This window comes from Thalassophryne amazonica, chromosome 20 (genome assembly GCF_902500255.1).
Source record: "Thalassophryne amazonica chromosome 20, fThaAma1.1, whole genome shotgun sequence".
Lineage (NCBI taxonomy): Eukaryota > Metazoa > Chordata > Actinopteri > Batrachoidiformes > Batrachoididae > Thalassophryne > Thalassophryne amazonica.
Genome location: NC_047122.1, coordinates 26,907,096 through 26,934,250, shown reverse-complemented (window position 1 = coordinate 26,934,250; position 27,155 = coordinate 26,907,096). Strand labels below are relative to the sequence as shown.

The following is a 27,155-nucleotide window of genomic DNA, read 5'->3' as shown; positions in this document are numbered from 1 at the left end:
TCTACCATTACACCCAGCAGCTTAGTCTCATGTACTTGATTTATTTTCATATTGTTAATTTTAATGTTTAATACGGGATTTTTCATAATAACACGACTGGAACCAATAATAATAAGGTGTTTGGTGATGCTGATATATTTTGAGGAGCACAAAGGTCCAAGTTTTTTGGGTCCTGGGGCTTCCTTTCTTACTGTATGGTTGTGAGACTTGGACTCTAACCAGTGACCTAAGGTGATGACTGGATGTCTTTGCTACCAGGATGCTTTGGAGGATCCTTGGGTCCCACTGGAAAGACTTTGCGTCAAATGAAGCGTTACTTGGTGAGACTCAGATTAGCAGGATCGCTGACATTGTGAGGGAACATCAGCTGTGACATTTTGCCCATGTGGCGCATTTCATGATCCAACATGCAAGTGCCTCACTGCTGAGGACCCCAGCGGTTGCAGAAGGTCAAGGAGACACCCATGTTTCACCTGGAAGTAGCAGAGAGATGGTGTGAGATGTGGGACTGGACCAGTGTGGTAACCATAGAGGACCCAAGGCGGTTCTGTGGTGTTGTGGATATGGTGAAGTGTGGCACTAGTGCATCCTCCCAGAGTTGACTTGACATTTCAGACTTTTGATACTTTACTTTTATTTACTACCTTCCTGAAATATGATCCATGTTATGTGGCCTTTCTTCAGCGTTAGCATGTTCTCCCCTTGCGTGGGTTCTCTTTGGGTGTTCCGACTTCCTCCCATTTGCAATGACATGTAGGTTAGGTGAACTGGTGACTAAATTGACTGTAAGTGTGAATGTCTTTGAGATTGACTGGCCTGTTGCTCAGGGTGAAACCCGCCTCTCACCCAGTGATCTAACCCTAACCTCTGTGACCCTTAACTGGAATAAATTTTCATAAACGGGTGAAGATAAAAATGTGAACCATATATGCAATGCGCTTGTTCAGGCAACAGGGGGCGCTGCCTGACTGATGATCAGACGAAGTCCTTTGACGAGGCAAAGAGCCACACCCCAAAATAGAGAGAGAGAGAGAGAGAGAGAGAGAGAGGAGAAAAGAAAGACGCTGTCAGACAGAGAGAGTGGTATCGTCTGTCGCCTTTCTGCTGTCGTCTGTCGGTGAGTTTTTTTTCTCTCTTTTGTCACTGTGATTACATTTTTTTTAAGCTGAAACATTTCAGTTTAAATCGTAAAAGTAAGGTCTGGTTTTTCTCCCCTCGTTGATTATTTAGACGTTTTAAAGCATTTCTGTGTCTCCTTAAGGTCGTTTCTAATTAATTAGTTTTTATTAGGTCCAAATGTATTTGGACAGTTTTTGTACTGTCCCATTCAAAAATAATTACATTAACCTTTTCGGAATTACAGCCAATTTTATACACAGTCCCTCCATTTTCAGAGGCCAATCAGACAAACTAAATATGAAGACTGTTCATAGAAATCATCTTTTTTTTTTTTTTTTATACCAGAGAGTGGATGAACATGAGCATTTTCTTGGACCTTCAGTTTCCATCAGTCATTCAGGAATGCAAACAGTATGGGCCTGTACAGTAAATCTGTCTGCTTCGGCAGTTAAACAGCTTCATGGTGGAACAGAGAATGAGTCTCCCATGTGCCTTCAGGCAAACTGTATTTGAAATTTCATGTCTTTTCCGAAAAGAAATCACTGCAAGAACATTGTACAATTACTTATGGTCTCTGAAAATGGAGGGACTACGTATAAAAAATGTCTGCTAGTCATCAGTGGTTGATGCAATATATTTTTGATTAAACTCGAAAGTCCACACAGGAACATTTTCATTGTTTCATTTTGACTCCAGTGTGATGGAGCACAAGGGCAAAATCCTGTCCAAATATTTATGGACCAGACTGTATTTTTTTTTTCAAACTTCCAGTGACGGTTAAGGACTATTAATTATTAGTTCATCATCAGTCTATCCAGATGTCATTGGGTAGATTTTTGACATTTTGTAATCTGCTCCTTTGTGGTCTAATCCCTGGTTGTCTACTAATCTTTGATGGTCTAATTCTTGGTGGTCTATTCATTGATGGTCTAATCTTTGATGGGGAAGACTTGTGGCATATTAGGAGAAGAGCTCTGGTAGAGAAACCACTGTGATCTCTTCAAAGGAGTTCCACACGTCCCTGTCTGTTCCAAGCATCGATTTCTATAGTCACTAGATGGAGGACCGGGGCAATCCACTCATTCGCTTACTGTTGCCAGAGTGACGCCATCTTGGTCAGCATCTATCAACCAGGCATAAACAGAAATCAATGTGGGCATGATCAATGTTTTCAAGAGCGTTTCACCATCAGTCTGCATTTTCCGTGCTTTTACTGTGCTGTTACATTTATTCAAACTCAGTCGCATACTTGTACAGTCACTGTTTGTCAAAACAAATACAGAAGAGGATCAGACTATTTATAAAATAGACTTGAATTCATTTGTTAGTCCCAGCCCAGATAGAAAATAATACTATCAGTTTGTGAAGCACACTGTCTGCCACGACATGAGATTGGTCCTTAATTAATTTCATGATGAAGTTAAAGATGGGAAATAAGTAAGAGCTTCACAGGCTCACATCATATTAAAGATATTAACATTAAAGACTGCTCTTAACCCACCTGCTGCGCCGCTTTTACGGAGCACTTCTCTGTGAAAATATCAAATGAAATAAATAAAATGAAACAGCCACGCCACCCAAGGTGGAAGTAAGATTATTCAGTAATTTCTAGACCAAGTTGAAAGAAATCTGAAAACACTTCACTGGAATATCGAGTATATCATAGAGAAATTCATCTCATTCGTGTATTTTCGTATATTAGTAGAATATACGATGTCAAAGTGACTGTCATGTGTCCCAAATTGTGAGAAAAAGCATTGCCATTCTATGAATTTGCTCTTACGGAATATCTCAGGATGGAAAACCTGATGTGACGAAAAAACCCGAGGCTAATTAAAAAGGGATAAATTGAGACTTATAAAAGTGAGACACAAAAAAATAAATAATTTTCTAACCTTTATTCAGAAATTATAGTCATTTCCCCAACATCATTTATATTACATATAATAAACACTTATGAAAGCTCACGCCACAATTTATTATTATTTATTTTTTATTTATTTAACCAGCTAATACTCCTTTGCCAGCTTGTCGCAGCACCTCGACGTGGCACAAAAGAACATTTTCAGATCACTTTAACCGAAGTCAGCGCATCGTAAATTTCTATTTAATCTAATGACTGACAACATGGAAATAATGCTAAGCAAGATGGCGGCTGCTGGCAACAGCTCACAGGCTACATCCGCCATCTAGTGGATTAAATAGAAATTGATGGTTCCAAGGCTTTTCTGAAATTTGGGTTGGATTAGCGATCAGGGAGAACATCTTTACCATATTTCCTTTTGCGTAGCTCTCTGTGGAACATGGCTTTGGCCAATCTGGACAGGTCTATCTCTGGACCTGGATAGTCTGCTTGGTGGATGTTCTTTTTGGTGCTGGTGTAATTCTTACAAGTATTGCTTGAGGTGCTTCCTAACGATAGCTTTGTATACTTTGATCAATGCTGCCGAACACACAAGATTGTGTTTTTGTCTGACATGCTTACATAGTCAAGGTGTCAGCTTTGGAGATGCAGTTAGGTTCTTATGGCCCCAATCTTGGGTGTCCAGATCAGGAATAGCAGTGTTTCTACGCTCGTGGTTGGAGGTCACCTCCTAGGCTGCCAACAGCGCATCCAGAATCAGCTCTTCAGTTTCTCAGGATGCTGAAAACACTCCGAGCAGAAGCAGATTATTTAGAGAACTTTCAACAGGTCTTTGTTTGCTTCGTGCTGAAGTTGACAGTGGAGAGTTGTGTTGTCAAATGTTACTGTTGACCTGTTGATTGTTGATAACGGCAGGTTTCAGACTGATTTACCATCTTAAGATTCACATTTCTTCATGACAGATTGAATTAAAGTCCCAAAGAAAGTTCTTGTATCCTCTCCTGAGTCTGAACATTTTCTTTCAATGTCATAAACCAATAAAATGAAATACTCTTCTAAGGTAATGCTAAAACGGTTTGTGGGCTGCATGTTCGTGTTTCAGTACTGCACAGGTCTGATCTGTTTCCCAGGTCTTGAACAGGAACGGATGTGATCTGGTTTCATGGGTCTTGAACAGGAACAGATAGTGAGTCAGAGCACCATCTGGGCGGGTCAGTATTCTGGTTCTCAGCTGGCGCTGGACTCTGACACTCAGGGTTTGTTCAAATACATTTAACCTTCAGACTCACAAACAAGCGGCCGTGTCCTATAATCCGGATCCGCTTTCAGATAAGATTTTGCTCCAAAAATAATAATAGTAAAAATCATTTAAATATGAAACCTCTGCTGGGTCACTTGCAAGATTTTGTTTTGCATCAAACAGTCTCAATAAAAAATAGTTCTCCTCCAAAAATGATACAAAGCAAACTAAGATTTGAAAGTTAGAAGTTAAAGTTCCTTTATTTTACAAATTAAATATAACGCAGTGCTAAAATACCCTCGGCCATATGAGCATGTAATCAGTGAAAGAGTGTGTAGAAATAATGTGACCTTTTGACCGTTTGCAATAGGTCAAGGTTAACCATTTTTGAACTTGTCCAAGGTCTGTGTCCCAAGACTGCTCCCTGTGAACTTGAAGACCCTGGCAGTAATAGGACTGGACTTATTCTGAACACATACAGACGGACGCAAAGTCTTCACAGTACCTGATGGCCATATTTTGGCCTCGAGTAAAATCACCCTCTCAGATCAGAGTGGCTGACTGGAGACTTTTTTGTTTGTTTGTTTGTTTGTTTTTAGGATCCTTTCTGCAGGAGTAAAAAATCTGTTTTGTTTAAATCGTTTCTGCTGGATCAGCAGACGTGAATGGTTCCTGTTTCCTTTAAAACAGCCGTTAAGTTAAACGTTAACAGTCCAGAAAGTTTTTCCTTTAAGTCTGTGAATAAAAGAGCTCATTGTCAAACTGCTGCCTGTCTGTCTCTGCCCTGCTGTCTGTTTCCCTCTCTCTGACTGTCTGTCTCTTTCTTTCCCTCTGTCTCTCCGTCTGCTTGCTTGCCTGCCTGCCTGTCTCTCTCTGCCTGTCTCTGTGTCTCTCTCCGTCTGCCTGCTTGCCTGCCTGCCTGTCTCTCTGTGTCTCTCTCACTCTGCCTGCTTGCCTGCCTGCCTGTCTCTCTCTGCCTGTCTCTGTCTCTCTCACTCTGCCTGCTTGCCTGTCTCTCTGCCTGTCTCTCTGCCTGTCTCTGTCTCTCGCTCACTCTGTCTGCTTGCCTGTCTCTCTGCCTGCCTGTCTCTCTCTCTCTCTCTCTCTGTGTCTCTGTCACAGACTGTAGGTAAACGCGATTGACACTCTGGCTTTCCCGCACAGTGTGGAAAAATCAAGGGGTGGGTGGCTTTTTTTGGGAGAGGGGGATGAAGCTAAGCTTACAGGGTGATGACATCACACCAGAGGATGGAGAAGCGCTCTGACTGGGTGGAACATGTATTTGTTGTCCAATCACAGGCCATCTTTGGAGTGCTGATGATTTATAAAATTTCACTGAGCAAGAAACTTTTGAGAACCAGAGACACCTGGGAATATCTTTTGGAGTCATGAGGTCAAAGGTCAGGTTTTTGGACATGCTGATATCTTTGCAGGGATTGAAGGTCCAAGTCTTTAGGGTCCTGGTCCTGGTTTCATAAAGCAGCCTAATTTTGTTTAGTCGGCTAAACTTACTTAGTTGACTAATCTTTTGATGTTAGTTGTTGCACAAAGCGCTTAGTCGGCTAAAGTTTCACGTTAGCCAACTAAAGTTTTTAGCCTGGTCTTATTTCTTATTAATCTTATTTTAGTTGACAACACTTCAGTGTCTTACCCCAAAAATGACGGCTATCATGTACCACCGATTGATGAAGCAGGAAGGAAGGGAACAGGAATAATCCATTGAAGATGTTTACACACGCCAAGGCTGGAAGCACTTCTCCTCTCGTGCAGCCGACTCTGTCATGTTTGCAACAGACGGCCTACCCAGAAGTAAACAAAACTCTCATGTATTGGAGGTGTTTCTTGGAAATGGCACTGGCGATGTCGCTTATACCCGTGAAAATCGTCGACTAACATTAGATAGCTAATCTACAAGTTAAGTCGTCGATGTGAAACAGAGATTAGATGGCTAATGTTGGGCGACAAACCTTAGACAACTAAGTAAAGAGATTAGACTGCTTCATGAAACCGGCCCCGGGTGCTTCCCATCTCACTGTCTGATTCTTGGATTCTTGGAGTCTAACCAGTGACCTTAGATGAGAGAAATTGCTGCATGTTTAATCTGAACTTGCACAGAGGGTGTGGAGTTAAACACTGGATGTTTTATGGATGCTGCATGCGGCCGCTGATCCAACTTATCTCTGTCCACATGGCTTTGATCTCTCCATGTGTTTGTGTCAAGTGGAAATATGTGGCTTGACACTTTTAAACAACTTTTAAACAGCTGCCTGTGACCTCTGAGTCATAGAGGTCACCATCTGACAGAGATGCTGTTGGTGGTTACTTTGGCTTCAGGCCAGCAAACTGTCAGCTGACCAATCAGATTCTTTGAACTCACTTCTGCCTTTAGGTTTTTATCGCTCTTCTGTCTTTTGACTTTGTTTATTCAGGAAGTTCTTTATTCTTAATGCTGTAAAAATCAGCACAGCGAGGAGAAAAACAAAAAATATGTGGCAATAATCATTTACAACAGACAAAGATGTTAATAATTACAACAACAAAAAAATTCCTCCACTAACAGCTTCATGATGATGAAGTGTTGCCGTGGCGACAGATTGTAACAAACGTGTGTGGGTGAATATTTGTCCTCTGACATCAGCAGGAAGACGATGATGGCACTAACCAATCACAGCTGGACGGTTAATAGCTCCGCCCCTCAGCCCAACCGTCAGCTGTCAGTTTGATTTTGGGCACGTTAAAGTTATTAAGTTGCTACCAGAATGAGCCGAGGAAGAAAAAGGGAAAATGCACAAAAATCCTGCACTTAGTACCAAAATGTGCTCTGGAACAGTTCCTGTGCCATCGACAGGAAACCAGTGAAGCACCAACATGGCTGGAGAAGGTTCCTGCTCAGGATAGTTCTGAACTCCTGATACCACAGTGGTTGTTGTTTTTTTTTTGTTTGTTTTTTTTTCTCCACAGTTTTCTGTCATCATTCGTCACATTCCACCTCCTGTTCAGCTGCCAGGTTCAAAGTCCAGCTTGGTGTTTCGTGATTACATAAGGGGTTAAACTTCACTGCTCTGGGTCTATTTTCAGTCTCAGCTTTCCTGGTCCTGGATCAGCGTGGACAAGAGTTCTGGATTCCTTCCAGAGCATTTCAGTAGCTGATAAAGAAAGAATGTGTAAGGCAACACACACACAAAACAAGTACATTCTTGCTGTTACATCCAGAAGGAATCTGAAGAGGAGAAAGGAATTTCTGTTTCCCACTTTAGGACCTCAGACTGAATCTGTTTTAGACATAGCGGGAGTCAGCGGATCCTCACCCAGCTGCAGTTCAGACAGACATACCTGTTGATGTGGTCAGCGCTGGCCAGGGGTGTTTGGTGATGCTGATATCTGTGCAGGAGGAGAAAGGTCCATGTCTTTAAGGCCCTGCTGCATCCCATCTTACTGTATGGTTGTGAAGTCTGGATGATGTCTGCTGTCTGATGTCTTTAGCACCAGGTCTGTTTGGGTACCACTGGAATGACTTTGTGTTAAACTAGTGGTTGGAAAAGGGACATGCTCACATTTCACCTGGCCAAGAACACGCCCATGTTTCACCTGGCCAAGAACACGCCCATGTTTCACCTGGCCAAGAACACGCCCATGTTTCACCTGGCCAAGAACACGCCCATGTTTCACCTTGCCAAGAACACACCCATATTTCACATGGTCAAGAACACGCTCATGTTTCACCTGGTCAAGAACACGCCCATGTTTCACCTGGCCAAGAACACGCCCATGTTTCACATGGTCAAGAACACGCCCACGTTTCAACTGGCCAAGAACACGCCCACGTTTCAACTGGCCAAGGACGCGCCCACGTTTCAACTGGCCAAGGACGCGCCCACGTTTCAACTGGCCAAGGACGCGCCCACGTTTCACCTGTCCAAGGACACGCCCACGTTTCACCTGGCCAAGAACACGCCTATGTTTCACCTGTCCAAGAACACGCCTATGTTTCACCTGGCCAAGCACCAGAACAAATTAGCAAACTGGACCTGACCTATATTCATTAAAACAGAGATTTTCACCAAATTTAAAATCTATTTTTTACTGAAAGCCGACCGGCACAAATCACCAAGAATAGCTCAATCATGTGACCCTGTTTCTGAAAACATGGATATGTAAAAAGTAGATGTGGTAGAAGTCAAAGTCCTTGCAGAGGAGAAAAACCTTTTTCTTTCAACACGCAAATTGCCATTTCTAGCCAGTCACAGTCTGTGGTCACCCCACTGAGTTTTGAGGCAGTGTTGGCTCTTTTTGTCTTTCAGATTGATTTTTAGGAAATGTTTCTGTTTGCCATCATGTTGAGTTGTCATCCTGGACCCAAGGTGGTTCCATGGTGTCATGGATGCAGCAAAGTGCAGCACCAGCACATGTTCTTCAGCACTTTCTCCAAATATAAACAAATCATATACGACTGGTTAATAAAAGCTTTCATCACATTCATTCATTTATTTTCTGAAGCTTATCCAGGTTTCGACGGCAGCAAAGCAGCGCGTCCCATACGTCCCTATTCAGAACCATCCTCATACATCTGGAGTTATATGAGGAATAACATCCTGTGTACCACATCAACATGTAGATTCATACCGGATCTGCTGCAGTGACCACAAGGAAAATGAGGAATGCCAAAAGAAATTATAATTTAATGTTCATTTTTTGGAAAGAACAGGAGCAAAAAAAAAATGAAATATTCTAATGGTCATTTTCTCTTTTTTCTCCACAGATCTAAAGTTTTAAGAAGAAACAGATTGGACTTAAAAAAAAACACATTGTGGATTCTATCTGCTGTTTTCATCCAAGTACGTTTCTGGACTTTGGACTTTGCTTATCGTTGTTTTTTTCTTCAACGTGTCACAATTTACTGGGTTAACTTTGATTCGGTGGATATTTTGTGGTTGCCGTCGGGTCCAGGTTGGGTGATTTCTGATTGTTGGACTGGTGCAGTTTTTGGCTGAATGCCCCAGAATTACCCACAGGGCGCAGTTCCTGCCCCGACCTGCAGGGTGACAGCCACAGAGGAGCGCGGCTGGGCGGTTGAGAGGCGCTGCGTCGGCATGAGCGACTTCTGGCACAAGATGGGCTGCTGCGTGGCAGCCAAACCACCACCGGTGAGAAACATCCTCCTGTCCTTAATTTTAAAAAAATGCCTCCATTTCCTTTACAAAACTGTCCTGTTTGTCATAAATGTTTCATCAATTTTCTGCACTACTTTAAAAAAATGGTAAAATGACTCCAGGCCCCAAAGTTTAGTGAAAAGATAGAAAAGTTTATTTTAAAGTCATGAAACTTGAAATGTGGATTTTTAACAGATAGTACTGGATTCTCTGCACCATTGTGCCACTGTGCCGCACAACCAGGACAGCAGAAAAATAAATGTGACACCCAGCTGAAATACAACATCAAGTGTTGAAACTGCATGACTCCATAAAGTCCTTGGCTGCTGAAGGAGACGTTATTAGCAAGAACATGCACAGGAAACAAGTGGCAGAACTTCCTCATCCTGCTTTACCTGTGACCTTTGACCTCCAGCAGTCTGACACTTATCTTTTATTGAATTTTCACCTTTTTTTCGGGGGGTTGGGGGGGGGGGTGCAGCATGACCAGTTGCTGGTATTACGAATTTAATGACAACAAAAATACTCGCTAAGACAAAAATAGCAACAGAAATATGTGTTGATTAACAACCCAAATCCGACTCCATCCATGGGGCAAAAAGAACATGAGTCTATGTAGCAATGGAAACCAAACCATGGGGGGGATGTTTTAGTATTTAATCCACATTTGAAAAAGGATAGACACAATATAAACAACACAAAATTACACAGGGTTTAGGTCACACTATTTATGCTGCATTCACATATTGGTTGTAAACGGCAGACAGTACACAGGGTGTTATTTTATCTTTAAAAAGGAGGAAAGACGGGCAGTGAGAGCTGGATTATTGAAGTACAGAGTCATCTGGTCTTCATCAGGTACACATTAATAATTTTTGTGGTATTACAGAGAAGAACAATAGCAATCAGAGATTTCGGACATCCACCAATCCAGATCTGGATCACCTCCAAAATGCTGTTGAGTCTTCCATGCCCTAATATCTATCTGTGGTGCAAATCTGGTGAGAATCCATGATGACGTATTCTGTCAAAGCCTATATAAAGAGAAATCTTGATCCAGAATCTGGATCTGGATCTGGATTACCTCCAAAATTTATTGGAGTCTTCCATGGCCTAATATGTGTCTGTGTTGAAAATTTCGGCAAAATCTGTGCAGTAGTTTTTACGTAATCCTGCTAACAGTTATCCTTCAAAGCCTATATAAAGTGAAAATTGATCCAGAATCCAGATCTGGTGTAACAGTTTATCTTCCCCCCCCGGATATCTCGACCCAGGGGGGAAGATATCCTAGGAGGGGGAGGTTGTCCTAGGATATCTTACCCCCTACCCTGGATATCTTACCCCCCCCACCACCAATATCTTGCCAAAACAAAGTTTTGCAAGATACGTTTGTCAGTATGTATGTTTTTTTTTTGGGGGGGGGGGGGTGGTAATCATTGTAATCATTGCATTTTTCACCTTTAACTCGCTGTTCAGCACAGTTTACATCACAGACTCTTCCAGCTTCACAGATAGCAGCCCTGGCAAGGTACCTTTCAGTACACAAAAGAATCAAGCTCAAAGGTCAAGGTCACACGAAGGTCAAACACTAAATTCAACTAAACAGCTTTCCTGGTCGCAATTTTTAAAATTTTGCCTCCAAATTTGGCATGCACATAGTGATAGGCCTTGCTTATAAGCTATTACCTGCGATAAGTGACTGACCTTGACCTTCAGTGTTTCACTTGAGGTCAAATGTCACCTAAATTCAGTCAAACTTCAGATTGTAGCCCTAGTGGCTAAAAATGATTTATTGATAGCTTTATGATATCTTTAATTCTTTCCCCTGCCGAGCTCCTCGTCCAGTGAGAACCACACTGTTTCAAATAATCATATTTGTCAATTTTATTCTACATTCATATTATTCTGTTGATTCCTATCTGCCACTCTTTATATTTCTGACCTAGTTTGTACAAAAGAGTTTTGAGAGAGGTGGCAGACATTATAGGCCCCTCATTTTGATTATATTTCTTAAACATATGTTTCTTTGCATACTATTGAGTGTGTGTGTGTGTGTGTGTGCACTATATTTATTAACTTGTTTAGATATATGTATTAATGTTTTAACTGTTTGTTTTAGTGTACAGCACATTGGGTCAACTTTGGCCGTAGTAAAGTACTTTATAAATAAAGACGGTATGCTACTGTGTGTTCTATACATATACTGTGGATATTTTATGCAAAACTAAATTGGAGTATTTTCCATCACATCACATATTTCAGGTTGTCAATCAGGTCCATATATCTGTAGAGAATTTTGGAAGGGGGATTTAAAGATATTTCAGAATAGGAAATATTACTATTGTAGATAGTTATAGATACATACAGAAAGAATACCAATATCATTTACTGTCAATCAGACTGCTTCATCTGGGACCATAAAACATCCATGAAATATAGAGTTTAAAGGTTGCTCTATCCTGATTGGGCCTTATCAAGGTTTGGGTTAATCAGTGCTGCCCTGTAGGAATGTTGCCTGTCAGGGGTGGGGGGAAGATATCCAGGGTGAGGGGGAAGATATACTGTTACACCGGATCCAGATCACCTCCAAAATTCAATGGATTCTTCCATGGCCAAATATGTGTCTGTGGTGATTTCATCAAAATCCATGCAGTAGTTTTGACATAATCCTGCTAACAGAGAGACAAAGGTGGACAGTGACATGTAATGCATTTTTTTTAAATCTCCCCCGAACGGTCAGTTAAAGGAGAAAGGATTGGTGTTTCAATTTGTATTTCATTTGTGAACAGGGATGTTACTATTCCTGGTTTGCACTTACATGCTCAACCATTGCAATTTCCACCCCACGTGTGGCAGTGGTTAGAATGGTCATTCAAAATAAATTTTTGCACAAAACACTTTCTCATCAAGATGAACGATTTTGTCAGGAAGCACTTTAAGAAAGTCACATTTTTATTTTTGGCATACTGTAGTGGACCACTCTTAGAGCAGCCAGCTTTAGGATCCAAACTTTGTCCATTTATGGATGATGGAGATCACTGTGCTCATTGGGACCATCAAAGCAGCAGAAATGTTTCTGTACCCTTCCCCAGATTTCTGCCTTGAGACAATCCTGTCTCTGAGGTCTACAGTCAATTGCTTTGACTTCATGCTTGGTTTGTGCTCTGACATGCACTGTCAACTGTGGGATGTTATATGTAGACAGGTGTGTCCCTTTTCAGATCATGTCAAATCAACTGAATTTACCCCAAGTGGACTCCAGTTAAGCTGTAGAAACATCTCAAGGATGATCAGTGTAAACATGATGCACCTGAACTCAATTTTGAGCTTCATGGGAAAGGAGAAGATGAAGTAGAGCCTTTACTTCGATTGCACATATATAGATACAGTGAAATTTGTCCTCTGAATTTAACCCATTCTAATTACAGTTAGACACAATCCAACACTAGGGGTAGTGGGCTGCCACAGTCTGGCACCTGGGGACCAACTCCAGATGTAGAGACGCTGCCTTGGTCAAGGGCAGAGAAGGATCAGACCCTAAATAAGCATGTTTTAATTGTGGGAGGAAACCAGAGTGCCCGGAGGAAACCCATGCAGACACGGGGAGAACATGCAAACACCACACAGAAAGGGCAGGAAGCGATCCCACAACTTTCTTGCTTTGAGGCACCAGTGCTAACCACTAAGCCACGATGCAGCCAGGCTGTGAATACTTATGTACCTGTGATTTCTTAGTTTTTTATTTTTAATAAATTTGCGAAAACCTCTAAAAAAAAAACTTTTTCACATTGTCATTATGGGGTACTGTGTGTAGAATTTTGAGGAAAAATTAATTTCATTCATTTCAGAATAACGCTATAACATAAAATGTGGAAAAGTGAAGCGCTGTGAATACTTTCTGGATGCAGATGGAAGTAATCACATCTTAGCCTGTTGTTTGCTGCCTAGAGAGCCTGTTATATATCTGCAAATTATTAATTATTTAGTGGGAACTCTGCTTTGTCACTTTTTGAACTGCTCCGCCTACACCAGCAATACTTTCTGACCAAGCTTCCCTACAGGTTCCCACAGGGTTCGGTTAACCCACACATCACAAGCAGGTGAAGGCCTCTACCTCATTAAAGGTGTGCCACAGCCCGTACTTTGGAAAATATAGGTGACAGCTTTTACCACGGTAAATATAGGCAACAGCTTCTAACCCAGTAAAGACAGGCAATTGCCTGTATCACGGTAAAGATGGCAATTGCCTGTATCACGGTAAAGATGGCAATTGCCTGTATCACGGTAAAGATGGCAATTGCCTCTACCTCGGTAATTACAGGTAATAGCCTCTACCTCAGTAAATGTAGGTGACAGCCTCTACCTCAGTAAATACATGCAACAGCTTCTGTCTTGGTGAATACAGGTAAAGATGGGCTATGACCTTTACCTCAGTAAAGCTAGGCAATGACCTACACCTTATTAAAGGTGGGCAACAGCCTCTACCTCATTAAAGACAGGCGGTGGTGGCCTCTACCTCAGTAAAGACAGTTGACAGCCTCTACCTCTCTAATTATAGATAACAGCCTCTGCCTTGGTAAATACAGGTGACATCCTTTAACTCATTAAAGACATGCGTCAGCCTCTACCCCAGTAAAGACGGGCATCAGCCTCTACCTCAGTTAATTACAGGTAATAGCCTCTACATCGGTAAATATAGGTGACAGACTCTACCACATTAAAGATGGACAATAGCCTCTACCTCAGTAAATATACACGACAGCTTCTGTCTTGGTAAATACAGGTAAAGATAAGTGACAGCCTCTACTTCAGTAAAGCCGGGTGATGGTCTCTACCTCAGTAAAGCCGAGTGACGGCCTCTACCTCAGTAAAGCCGGGTGACGGCCTCTACCTCAGTAAAGCTAGGTGACACCTTTTACTTTGTTAAAGATGGCCATCGTCCACTACCTCAGTAAAGACGGACGACAACCTCTACCTCAGTAAAGATGGGTGGGCCTCTACCTCAGTAAAGACCGGTGACTTCCTCTCCTGTCTTGGAAAACCCATTTGGACATCGCACACAGTGCAGCTGTGGTGTTAGTGGTGATGATGGTTTGCTGTATGAAGATGTAAACCAAGCGACTGTGGACTAGTATGACGGGAAAAGCTGCTCTGTATGGCGTCTCTCTGGAGAGTCCGCCCTCCTTCCTTTGAGTCTATTTTGGGGTTGTCTGTTTGTTCCAGTGTAACAATGTAACAATACACAGTAGGGCGGATACAAGATCTGACCTCCCAGCTCACTTTACAAAGTTTAAAGTTTTTTTGTTTGTTTGTTTGTTTGTTTTTAATGTGTGAGAATCATATCAGGACAACTCAGCAACATGAGTTTTCAGCTTAAAAAAGAAGTGTGTATCACTTTGTTGGTGATGTGACGTTCCCCTTATCATCTTACTGCTATTTGTGCCTGCTAACCTTGCAGTTCGCTTCTTGTTGTGGTTCTCCTCTTGGTGCAGTTCTCCTTTTGGTGTGATCCATTTGTGCAGCTGTGAAAACACTTGAGTGCTGAATAAATGAACCAAACTGACCTTTACGAGAAATTCTGAAACAGGTTTTCAGAATTAATTAACGAAACTTGGACTAGAGACAAATGTTCTCGACAATCATCGGACCTCTTCATTTGGGTCAGGCTGCATACAGGAGTCTAAAGTCCAGGGTGGAGGCAAGCAATGAGTTTGAGACTTAGAGACATAATCATTATAATCAAACATCATTATAAACATTAAGCAGAGGTCGGGTTGTGACTGTAGAAGTCATTCATTGGCAGCAGAGGTCAAGGTTAAAGGTCAGCCATGAGAAAAATGTACCCAGAGGGATTTGGTCAGCTTATTTTGGTTCTGCTTTGATAATTATTAATTTTGAATAATCACATAATTGGAAAATGAAATTTTTAAGCATATATTAATTGTTTGGCTCGTCTTAGTAGTGATCACTGGTGTTTGTAATTTCTATGAAATGTTTGGGTCAAGATTTTGGGAGATTTTTTTTGAGAGAAGGGTAATATTCCCAGAAACAGACTTTGAGTTTAAACTTATAAATTTACGAGAAAAGAAATCTCAGAAAATAGTGCCGGTGTGGCTGAACATTAATGTGCAGGTGGAAAATATGGGCGGCTCCTTAAAAAACACTTTAAAATGACTTAGAAATGATCAGAATAGTTGTGCTAATTCTGTGAACAAATTACAGTTCCACCTCTGCTTTTATTCTGACAGTCCAGCTTTGAACACAATGTCCTCATGACATCACAGCACTGTTGTTTGTCAGAACATGTCTGTTGCCAGGAGATTTTTTTTTTTATTTTCAGGTGTTTGTTCAGTGGGAGGAGTCTTAGTTGTCAATCTAAAGATGTTCCTGGAATATCAGGATCCACTTTGATAAATAAATAACTTCTCAGAAGAGCAAATTAGAGCAACTGTGGTTCAAGTGCACATATTCGCCAACTACTTTCTTACAACCATTTACAATAATAATCAAGTAACGAGAAGGGCATCCACAGAACCCATACTTTGGCCAACAGAAAAATAATAACCTGCTGTCTTTATTTCTCTATCAACCAGATGAGGTCAGCATCCTGACTCCTTTCCCATCACGTTTGAACACAAGAGGGGTGGAGATTATAGGCCCTTCTGATGTCATAAGGAAAGAATGTGTGCAAAGAGATCATAGGAAATCTCACCTCAGTGAAAATTAAAACATTTCAAGGCAGTTGCAGCTCATCCTGGAGACATGGACCATCTCACCACAAGACGGACTCAAAATTCAGACTGACTGACTAACAGGGTTAAATTTAGGGTGATTCATAACCCTTCCCTTCTGTGGAGGCACTCACGGACCATGTATCTCTGCCAAGATCAAGAAGATCTAACTGCGTAAGAGTTGCTCCACTCCAGGCCGGATACACGTGACCTGGACACACCTGAGAAAACCACCACACAGAGAAAAAAACACTTGAAATGTGGAAATAGCTATGTCAGTGCCAGATCTCCAGTGTTTATTGGTTTCAGTAATTATTTGGATGAGGCTTAGGATGAAGGTCAGACTCGGGGTGAAGTTAATGTCTTTCCACATGACACTGGGCCAGACACTTCTCCAACTAAAACAGGAAGTAGTTCTCAGGCTACATTGTCAACTCTTTCCAGTTATGCTGCCCTCTAGAGGCTGTCCAGCATTCAGAAATCAGGTTCAGCGAGGAAGGCAGACATCAAGTGATCAGACACGGACAGATGGTTTATTAGTCAAAGTTTGTTGGGGATCTCAGTTGATTTTCTTTGATTATTTCTGCATCCTGACATCACAAAGACCTGAATGTAGTTGTCATCCTCTGTTAGCTGAGGTATGAGCCACTTCAAATTCAAGAATTCAGAAAATGTTTCATGGTAAACATGTGTTCACATCTATAGATCCACCAACGTGACGCAGGTCATGTGATGTAATAAACCACAGCTGGTTCCTGACTTCTGTGGTGGCTCTGATCCAAATGGCTCTGACTCCGAGCTGCAAACCAGGATGGGAGGTTTTAATGAGAATGTGTGACAGTATCAGATCGGTTGAAAGGACTAGCTGTTCTATATCCCTCTTTTTCCGCTTCTGAAACCTAGTTACTTAAGGGATGGCTGTATAAGGCTTTACCAGCGGGACACGTTGTCAGTTGTGTACCTCAGCATCATTGGGTGTTTTGGCCAATTATCATAAGACACCCTCTGCTGAGACAGGCCCACCACAGGTTCATCAAGCCTGGGTGTGTGTCCTGTGGTTAGCTGTTAGCCTTTGCAGCCCAGATGGTGTTCCTTTTTAGCCACAGCCAATGGCTTGTCCTCTCAGCGGTATCTGCTCTTTAATGGCCTGTATAGGAGCCGGCCCCTGACTCCAATCTCCCTGAGGAACTTTGATGTTGTGCTGGCCACGAAGCCCCTGCACCCCACCTCTACTGGGCACATCTTTATCCTCCAACCTCGGCTGCTAAGTCAGAGTATCGCAGCATCTTCCGCTTGTAAGCTTCCTCGATGGCATCCTCCCAGGAAACTGTTAGTTCGATGATGTAGGCAAGCCAGCAGGGCTCAGACCAGAGTACAAGGTCTGGTCGCAAGGTGATTGTAGTGATCTCAGTGGGGAAAATAAGCATCTGATCCAGATCGACTCACATCTGCCAGTCTCTGGTTGCCTGTATTGGACCGAGGTCAGGTGTTGAGGGGCCAGCAACTTTATCAGGACTCAATACAAAAAGCTTTGAGCCATTGGGCACTGTGACTCAGCGCTAAGGCTTCCTGTAATGCAGTCGGAGTCAGTTGTGATTACATGTGTGGGAGTTTATCGGCGTGTTGCCAGTAGATTTGTGTCTCGGAGTATGTGGACATGCAGAGACACATCGGACGAGAAAAAGCATCACGTCAAAACACACACACGTTAAACTCTACACCTGTGAGGACCCAAAGTCTGGGCTCAGAACCAGGTTAGAACCTGGCCAGAGACCCCAGAACCAGGTCAGAAGGAGACAAAGAGTGAGTCTGGGCGAGAGGACACCGGTCTGTCACAGTGCCACAGACACATTCACACCTACAGTCAGTTTAATGTTTCCCGTTCACATAACCTGCATGTGCTTGAAAGTGAGAAGAAGTTGGCGTACCACACGACGAACTCCACACGTAAAGAATCAGATGAGAAGTAAACCCATGACCTTTAACCATTAAGCCCCCGTTCCGCCCATGTTCCAGCAGAGAATAAATTTAAAAAAATTATAATTTGTCTTGATGAGTCAGACAGAAACATCTGACCTTAGACCTCTCTTTACAGAAGAAGAAGAGGAGGAAGATTGACCGCAGTATGATTGGAGAACCGACAAACTTTATCCACCTCACTCACATTGGCTCAGGAGAGATGGCCGACAGCCTGCAGCCGGTAAGATGCCGCTGTCTGCCTGTTTGTTCACTCGCCTGCCAATCGGTCCTTAAATCTGTACATCCGTCCCTCTGTCTGCTGTCTGTCTGTACGTCTGGACATCTGGCTGTCTTTCTATCCGCCCGTTTGTCATACACCTACCTGTCTGTCTGTCCATGTATTTGTTTTTCATCTATGAGCGACTGCATTAGGTGGAACAGCGCTGACTCAGGGTGGAGATGGACATCACATGGTGTTGAAACACTGACAGACCAGGCGTCAGTCCAGCCTGGACAGAGAACAGGGATGTTCTGTGTCAGAGTGCCTTACATGAAGTGTCCCATGCCGCTGTGTTTTTCCTGTTTCTATTTTAGCATCTCTCTGTAATGTCACTTTAGAGCACAGCTGGACTCAAGCTGCTATGAAGACCAAGACAGTCAAGTTCTCCTTGCAGACGATGGCCTCAGTAGTAGGTTTTACTGATTAGCTCCTCCCCTCACCTTAAAGTCAATCCTCTGTGAACCACCTCCTGATCCGTTTTTGCCCTGCGTGCCGACCTCTCCTCTGGTTGTAGCGGCAGTCTCAGTTCTGCAGGATGTGCTGTGGATTGGGTCATTGTGCGATTCTATAAGAAGCGCAGAAGTGGTTCCGTTTTATTTCTGAGGAGCATGATGTCTGCACCCTCATTTGATTTTTGAGCTGGTGCTCGTCCTGCACAAACCCCGTTTGTGGACCATCAGAAGACCTCAATGCAGTTGAGCATCCTGCCTACAACAGAGCAGTTTGATTTCAGTGTCTTCCTCAAGGTCACTTCAAACAGAGAGAAGTGATCAGGATCTAATCCCTAAACCCTCAGCTAAATATTTTACAGTTAACACAAATGTTCAGTCTGGACACAGAAGTCATTGTGTACACGAGCAGTGGATTGGTCCTTATCAGCGTTCTGAAATCCAAAATAACAGATCAGAACCTTTCAGGGTGGAACATTTTCCTTTTTTTGGGGGGGGGGGGGGGGGGGGTTGACTTGTATTCTTTCTAGTACTGGAGAGGACCTGGAGCTCCAGAGGTGTGAGGAACATCTGTGATGACACACCATCTGTAGTCTAATGACATTTGATCTGCTTACAGAGGAATCAAAGCACTGTGTTTCTCCAGCTCTGCAACTCGTCCCACTGCAGTTATGATGAAGATGGATCAGTCCTCACTGATGCCTCTGCTGTATTGTCACGTTGGCCGGCTACTTTGAGCATTTGCATCATGTTGATCATCCTGTGGAATGTTACATATCACCAGTGCCAGAGTTCTTGTAACTGATTCTCCAATCAACTCTGAACCATCAAATTTTGGTGAGATCACAAATGCTGTGAAACAGCTGAGGGCGAAGAGAGCTCCAATGAGCTGAGCATCTCCAGGCAGATGTAGATGCTGTTGTCCTGGAATTGCAAACGGTCACTGTTTCAGTCTGTGAGACGGGTCCGTACAGGCTGTAAGAAAGAACTTGTCACAATCTGGAAAAGACCTATAGGGGTATCACACTGGTCTCTGTGCCAGGAAAGGTGCTTACAACGATTGTACTTATTGACAGTGGTGGGCACAGATAACCAAAAAATTAACTTTGATAACAGATAATCAGACAACTGAAAAGTTATCTTTGATAAAGATAAAACGATAGACCACCCAAAAATGTATCAGAAGTTACAGATAACCAGTGTTGTGAAAAGTAACTTTGACAAGTTACTTTTTTAGTTGCTTTATACAGTTGCTTAATGCAGTTACTTCATTAGCCGCATTATGCAATTACTTTATTAGAATCTGCCGAAAACTTGCAACTAATAAGTAATGTAACTAATAAGGTAACGAGTAATGTAACTTGGTTACTCGTAAGATTGAGCAATCAGCAAAGTAACTCATCAGCAAAGTAACTAATAGTTACTTTTCTGAGTACTAAATCTTAAAAATAACCAAATTAGATTATGAGTAACTTTATTAATTACATTCAGCAGCTGCTGACAAGGTGTCCGCAGCTGCTAATGAACTAACTGTATGAAGTAACTGTAAAATATAACTGTATAAATTAACTATTGAAGTAACTTTCCAAAGTTACTTTCCCCAACATTGCAGATAACCGATAAATTCCAGTATCATCTCTGGTACATTTGCAACTACTAATAAACTGAATTTGAGTTTTAACACCATGATCGCTTCTAGTAACATCAAAAATGACAACAGACCCAAACAATGAGCCTGCACTTCTGTCTTTGAACATCCTGACCCCTGCTGGAAGCTCTTGTTTACTACACAGGTTCCAGCACAAACACACCATGAGAGCAGCCATAAAGCCAACTCTCTACCAATTGCAACACTCCTGTCAGGCGGAGGTCTTGGAAAATAAAGTCATGCTGACTTATGGTTTGGTGTGAATACTGATAGAATAACTCCATTAATGTCAATTCTGTCATTTGTACAAAGTTAAAATATAACATATATCTTTTAATGTTGAATAATGCACTAATTCTGAGGTTTTGTAACAAACACAGACAGATCGCAAAGGATTCTGGGTAAAAGTGCCTCTGCTAAACACTGATTGGTTCAGTCATTCATTATGTAAACCAACACATTAATGTGACGTGTGTCGTGTGTTGGTGTTTACAGATAAATGTGCTTTTGTAAAATATTCCATTTTTTTATTTGTAAAAACAGGCATTTTTACGGAGCCCTGGAAGTGTCATCGCAAAATGTTTTGCATCTGTGCGCATGTTTTATTATATTGTACAACGTGCACTCAATATTGTATTGACACATAAATGTTGGCTTTACACTGTGGGAGTTTTTGCCCTTTTTCAGATGATTTTTCATTCGTGCGAGAATTTTTTGGACCGAGTTTCAGGTTAATCACGCATCCTGCATCATGTAGTGTACATAGAGTAACAAGCTGCGTTTAACTTCTCACGACCACCTCCTGATCGCCGATTGTATGGTCGAATGAAAATCAAACCTGTTTGATATTATTCTGGTCGGCTGTAGTGAGGGTATCCTGCTGCTGAAGAGCTATAAGCATCCAACCACTCGCACTGTGCATGTGCAAACACCGCAGAGCTGTCTTGTAATGTTTTTTTGTTGTTGTTTTTGTTTTGTTTATAAACTTTGATGTCTCCCATCAAGAGTTTTTGTAAATTAAGTTTGGGAAAAAAAAGCTTACATTTTGCTTCTGGAAACACGAGTTCGACGTGGTTTTTGAACGTACAATGTGTGTGAGAACAAAAATCGGGCGCTCTGAACTTTTCCACTGTGCGGTTCTGTGGTACAGTTTGAACTGAAAGCGAGTACAGTGATTAAAATATCATTCAGTGTCTGCCCAGCTTCAAGACGAATACTGCCATGAACTGCCATGAACACTACTGGCCAGTAGATGGCAGTAGAGGCCTTGAAAACCTGCCAAAACAAAATTCCGGATAATCCGTGTCTGCTACATTTAAGATGCGTGGAATTTAACAAACGCAAATACAATAACGACGTCTATAAACCCAGAGAATATATTCACGAGAGTTTTAGGCACTAGAGCAGAGGTCTCAAACCAATTCCAGAAAGGGCCGAGAGGGTGCAGGTTTTCTGTGCAACCACCCACTCCAGCAGGTGATTTCACTGATTAACTGATTCCACCCTCTCGGCCCTTTCTGGAACCAGTTTGAGACCTCTGCACTAGAGTTTAATGCTGTTGTCCATGGAGCCTGAACAGAGTGTCTGAAATGCATTTGTCCTGTCGTAAACGTACTGAGATTACCCTATCCTACCCATAATGCACTGCTGGGCATAGCATGTGCTCACTAAAACCTTAAAAATTAGTACATTACTTTAAAATTAAATCATATATCTTATATTTTCACTTTATAAACTTCAGACATGACAGTAATTTTAAATAACTTGTCCAAAATTAGTTTGGTTAAAATTTGAACCATAAGTTAAAATTGTATGCCTCTGGATGACTTGGGTGATATTGCCAGTGTATCAGTATGGTGTTAAAGGAAATGATTTTTCTTTTTTTTTTGTGACCAGTTCTCTTTTGCCTGCAGATAGAGCAGTTTCTCCTGGAAGCATCTCTCTTCTGTTTGCAGAGGGTAGAACTATACAGTAGTGTTCAGAATAATAGTAGTGCTATGTAACTAAAAAGATTAATCCAGGTTTTGAGTATATTTCTTATTGTTACATGGGAAACAAGGTATCAGTAGATTCTCACAAATCCAACAAGACCAAGCATTCATGATATGCACACTCTTAAGGCTATGAAATTGGGCTATTAGTAAAAAAAAGTAGAAAAGGGGGTGTTCACAATAATAATAGTGGGGCATTCAGTCAGTGAGTTTGTCAATTTTGTGGAACAAACAGGTGTGAATCAGGTGTCCCCAATGTAAGGATGAAGCCAGCACCTGTTGAACATGCTTTTCTCCTTGAAAGCCTGAGGAAAATGGGACGGTCAAGACAGTGTTCAGAAGAACAGCGTAGTTTGATTAAAAAGTTGATTGGAGAGGGGGAAAATTATACGCAGGTGCAAAACATTATAGGCTGTTCATCTACAATGATCTCCGATGCTTTAAAATGGACAAAAAAAAAAAAAAAAAAAAACAGACGCGTGGAAGAAAATGGAAAACAACCATCAAATGGATAGAAGAATAACCAGAATGGCAAAGGCTCACCCATTGATCAGCTCCAGGATGATCAAAGACAGTCTGGAGTTACCTGTAAGTGCTGTGACAGTTAGAAGACACCTGTGTGAAGCTAATTTATTTGCAAGAATCCCCCGCAAAGTCCCTCTGTTAAATAACAGACGTGCAGAAGAGGTTACAATTTGCCAAAGAACACATCAACTGGCCTAAAGAGAAATGGAGGAATATTTTGTGGACTGATGAGAGTAAAATTGTTCTTTTTGGGTCCAAGGGCCACAGACAGTTTGTGAGACGACCCCCAAACTCTGAATTCAAGCCACAGTTCACAGTGAAGACAGTGAAGCATGGTGGTGCAAGCATCATGATATGGGCATGTTTCTCCTACTATGGTGTTGGGCCTATATATCGCATCCAGGTATCATGGATCAGTTTGGATATGTCAGAATACTTGAAGAGGTCATGTTGCCTTATGCTGAAGAGGACATGCCCTTGAAATGGGTGTTTCAACAAGACAATGATCCCAAGCACACTAGTAAACGAGCAAAATCTTGGTTCCAAACCAACAAAATTAGTGCTTCGCAGATGTGAAGAAATCATGAAAAACTGTGGTTATACAACTAAATACTAGTTTAGTGATTCACAGGATTGCTAAAAAAGCAGTTTGAACATAATAGTTTTGAGTTTGTAGCGTCAACAGCAGATGCTACTATTATTGTGAACACCCCCTTTTCTACTTTTTTTACTAATAGCCCAATTTCATAGCTTTAAGAGTGTGCATATCATGAATGCTTGGTCTTGTTGGATTTGTGAGAATCTACTGGTACCTTGTTTCCCATGTAACAATAAGAAATATACTCAAAACCTGGATTAATCTTTTTAGTCACATAGCACTACTATTATTCTGAACACTACTGTACATCTGTTATGAAACTTTTAAGAGGTAGATGCTCAACTGATTTTAAATTTTAAAAATGTTTGCCGCTGTTCAGCTTTGCTTACTACGTTATCGGTCTAAAATTTATCGGACAAAAATTTATCGGAAGATAATTAGTCCGATAATGGTTTTTAAAGTTATCTAAAAAGATAATCCAATAATGAAAACACTATCTTCGATAATTATCTGTTATTGGATTATCGGAACTGTGCCCACCACTGCTTATTGGGATTCAGTTCCAGATACTTGGCGTAATCAGAATAGTTACACCCAAGAAGTTGACCTTTAACTGCATCCTGGTTCCATGAGGACTCAGTGATATCAGAAGTGCTTCTTTGCAGCCTGTGTTCATTGTCACAAAGTATTTGATTCAGTTGATCAAACTGCTCTCTGCATCATCCTAACTCCTGAGATCCCCAAGAGGTTCCTGTACATGGATACTGTGAGTGCTGAACAGAGCAGGGGCAGAGTCTCTGACTTGATCCCAGTAAATTCTGGAGTTCATCAGGGATGTGTTCTGGCTCCGACACTTCAGTGGACTGGGTGTTGGGTCGGGTTGTGGGGTTCAGTCGTGTTTTCATTGAGTGTGAAAGATCTTTGTATTTATGTCTGTGTGTGCAGTCCGGGTCAGTCCAGGAGCAGATGAGGTCCAAAGGACTGAACATGAACGGGAGGAACAGCCTGTTATAGCCGGTAAACACACAGCTGTTTGAGCCACAGAATTTGACGTCCTTATTCTGTGCGAATTTGTCAAGTTTGCAGCGTTTTAAAATTTTGACCTCAGTGATCTTTTTTTTTTTTTATTTTATTTTACAGGACCTTCTGAAACCAAAGACCAGCTGACTGACCTCACAAGCCCAACCCTCGACCTTCATCCACTGGCGTAAACCTCAGCTCCACCCTCCTCCTGCCCAACAGAAGTGTCCTTGAACAAGGCACTGCAGGTGGTAACACTCTTACCTGCAGGATAATGAGAAAATGTTTCCATGTTTCCTCTTCCTGTCAACTCAAAGCAAGTTACAGAAAGAAAAGGAAGAATTCTGGATTTTTCTCATCTCACAGACACAGATGAAGGACTCGAGAACAACATCATTACTAGAAGACAGACATGAGCAGGCCTTCCCTTTTTTCTGTCTTTTTGGAACATGACAGTAAAATCATGGAGACCTTATTTTTGGTGCAAAGATAAATGATAAATCACTTTACCTGCAATGACTGCTGAGAAATCAATGATTTAGTGATAGCAGCGTGTGAATGCCGTACTATCACGAGATGGGACATTCTGAGCTTGTCATGTGACCCTCAGTCTCAAAACACGTCATGTGACCTGGAAAGGCCAGAATAACATTTAAACACGCATCTGTAGATTTGTTGGAATTCCACGGACAACATGTTGCTCAGTATTAAAGGGATAGCAAATCACTGGACTCCATTTCCCAAAATGCCTTTGTGTTCTTTGCAAAACATCTGTAAATTAAACAGGAAACACGATCAGTTTCATCTCAATTAACACAAGACTAAGTTTCCCAACATTCAGTGGGACATTTAATCTCCAGCCAAGATCCTTCATTCCACTGTAAATATCATCTGATGTGGACTTTTAACTTTAGACTTCATTTCCCATAGTCCATCTGTTCACTGGTCACTTGCCTCAAAGAGAACATCACTGGACTTCAACTCCCATCATTCTTCACTCTGCCATGCCCCCCTGTTGGTGGTGAATGATTAATGACTTTTTTCAAAGAGAGGAAAGTCCCTGAATCCTGTTACACTGGAGATAGATGGATGTGCATATGTTTTCCCATAATACTATGCTCTCTATATTCACCAGTTTAAATACAGAGGTTTCCTCTGTGAAATCACCGAAACACTCCTCAGAATTTTTCTGTTTTATAAAAACACGTGACTTTGATGCATTTCTCGATTTGTGTTTTGAGCCCCAAATGTACAGCAGGTTTTTTTGTTGTTGTTTTTTGTTTTACTTTAAATCCTACAAACACCCCCCCCCCCCCCAAAAAAAAAATAAAAAAATCAATTAAAATTGTTTCCTTTGTTAGAACATAAAACTTTGATGTCACGTGATGTTTGAGTTTGCTGGGGTGGTCATTTGGTGGAAGCACCTCAATTACCACCAAACACTTTATGTTCCAGGGAACAATAGTGCCACCTACAGATCTAGATCAGACCGCACACAGTGCAGGAGCGTCTCCACAGACAGACCTCACCAAAGCTGACATGCCTCACCTAAATTTATCTTTAATGATTAACCTTAACTTAGCCATAACTGGTGCGTTAGGTCTCATCTCTAGGTGCTCATACAGTGTGAAAGCTGTTCCAAATCTACATGCTGGTCCTGTGTGGTGACCCAGAGCCAAACCGGAGGACAGATCCAGAGTGTTTGGTGGCTCCTGAAAAAACATTTTACTGTGTCCACCTATGGAGGTGGAACCCTTGGGGTCAGGGGTGTGGCTCAGGGTTCTTACACGGAGACATCTTTTCCAGCAGCTTCCAAGTAAAAGTGTGTCCAGACCCTTGAGTGTAGTTGCTTTGGATTCCAGAAATCCAGACTCAAACCAGCAGCCGAACTTTGTCTGCTGGATCCGAGGCCTCAGATTCAGGTTCTTCTGAAGCTCTTGGCAGAATCAGCTGCTTCCTTCCAATTCTTGGACTCTGATGATCCGATCGGACACATCTAAAGACAGCTGGTTCTAAAAATCGTCTTTTAGTTGTGTTGTATTAAAGTGGGCGTGAACTTAATGAATCCTTTATTTTCAGCTTTAAATGTTAGAATTTGTTTGAAATTGTGTTTTATTTTTGTATAAATGAAGTGCTGATTTTAAATCTTAATAAATTTTTGGGCAATCTCCTGGTTAGCATCAAGGTTTGTGGGTTTGTTTCCACTGAGGGCATTCTCTGTGTCAAACATACAAAGGTGAACAATTCTAATTGTACCTGGACTAGGGATGGGTATTGATAAGATTTTATCGATATCGATGCCATTATCGATTCTGCTTATCGATCCGATTCCTTATCGATACCTCTTGTGAATTTTGTACTAAAAGTAGGGATGAAAGTGGTGAAAAACAAAAAAAAGCTGAAACCCAAAATTACCCCCCAACACCACCTGCATGAAAATGTTTCAATTCTAGAAGCTCTGAAATGCAATCTGGGACTATTCCAGATGATAAACTGGAGTGAGTGCAGCATCCATTTATGACTGAATGATCAGGAGTTATGGGGTAAACACAGCAAAAATGGTGACAAAGGTCAGCTTCAG

General features: G+C 41.7%; 1 protein-coding gene across 3 annotated transcripts; it reads left to right on the top strand.

Annotated features, from left to right (window-relative positions):
* The first annotated feature begins 1,025 nt into the window (after positions 1–1,025).
* LOC117501323 (CDC42 small effector protein 1-like) lies at positions 1,026–25,790 on the top strand. 3 transcript variants are annotated; one of them, XM_034160176.1, is made up of 5 exons: positions 1,042–1,117; positions 8,983–9,367; positions 18,200–18,304; positions 24,500–24,571; positions 24,695–25,790. In XM_034160176.1, exons 2-4 carry the CDS (start codon positions 9,215–9,217, stop codon positions 24,566–24,568), a joined length of 327 nt encoding a protein of 108 aa, XP_034016067.1. In that variant the 5' UTR covers positions 1,042–1,117; positions 8,983–9,214; the 3' UTR covers positions 24,569–24,571; positions 24,695–25,790. The 3 variants fall into 3 exon arrangements, with proteins under 3 accessions (XP_034016064.1, XP_034016067.1, XP_034016065.1); XM_034160174.1 differs by having other exon boundaries at positions 1,044–1,117; positions 24,713–25,790; XM_034160173.1 differs by lacking the exons at positions 8,983–9,367; positions 18,200–18,304; positions 24,500–24,571; positions 24,695–25,790 and adding exons at positions 7,302–7,387; positions 7,481–8,974 and having other exon boundaries at positions 1,026–1,117.
* The last annotated feature ends 1,365 nt before the right edge of the window (positions 25,791–27,155 follow it).

Bases quoted from the DNA above. Each gene is read 5' to 3' on its own strand.
- LOC117501323 (XM_034160173.1), top strand. From the start codon at position 7,770: ATGCTCACATTTCACCTGGCCAAGAACACGCCCATGTTTCACCTGGCC.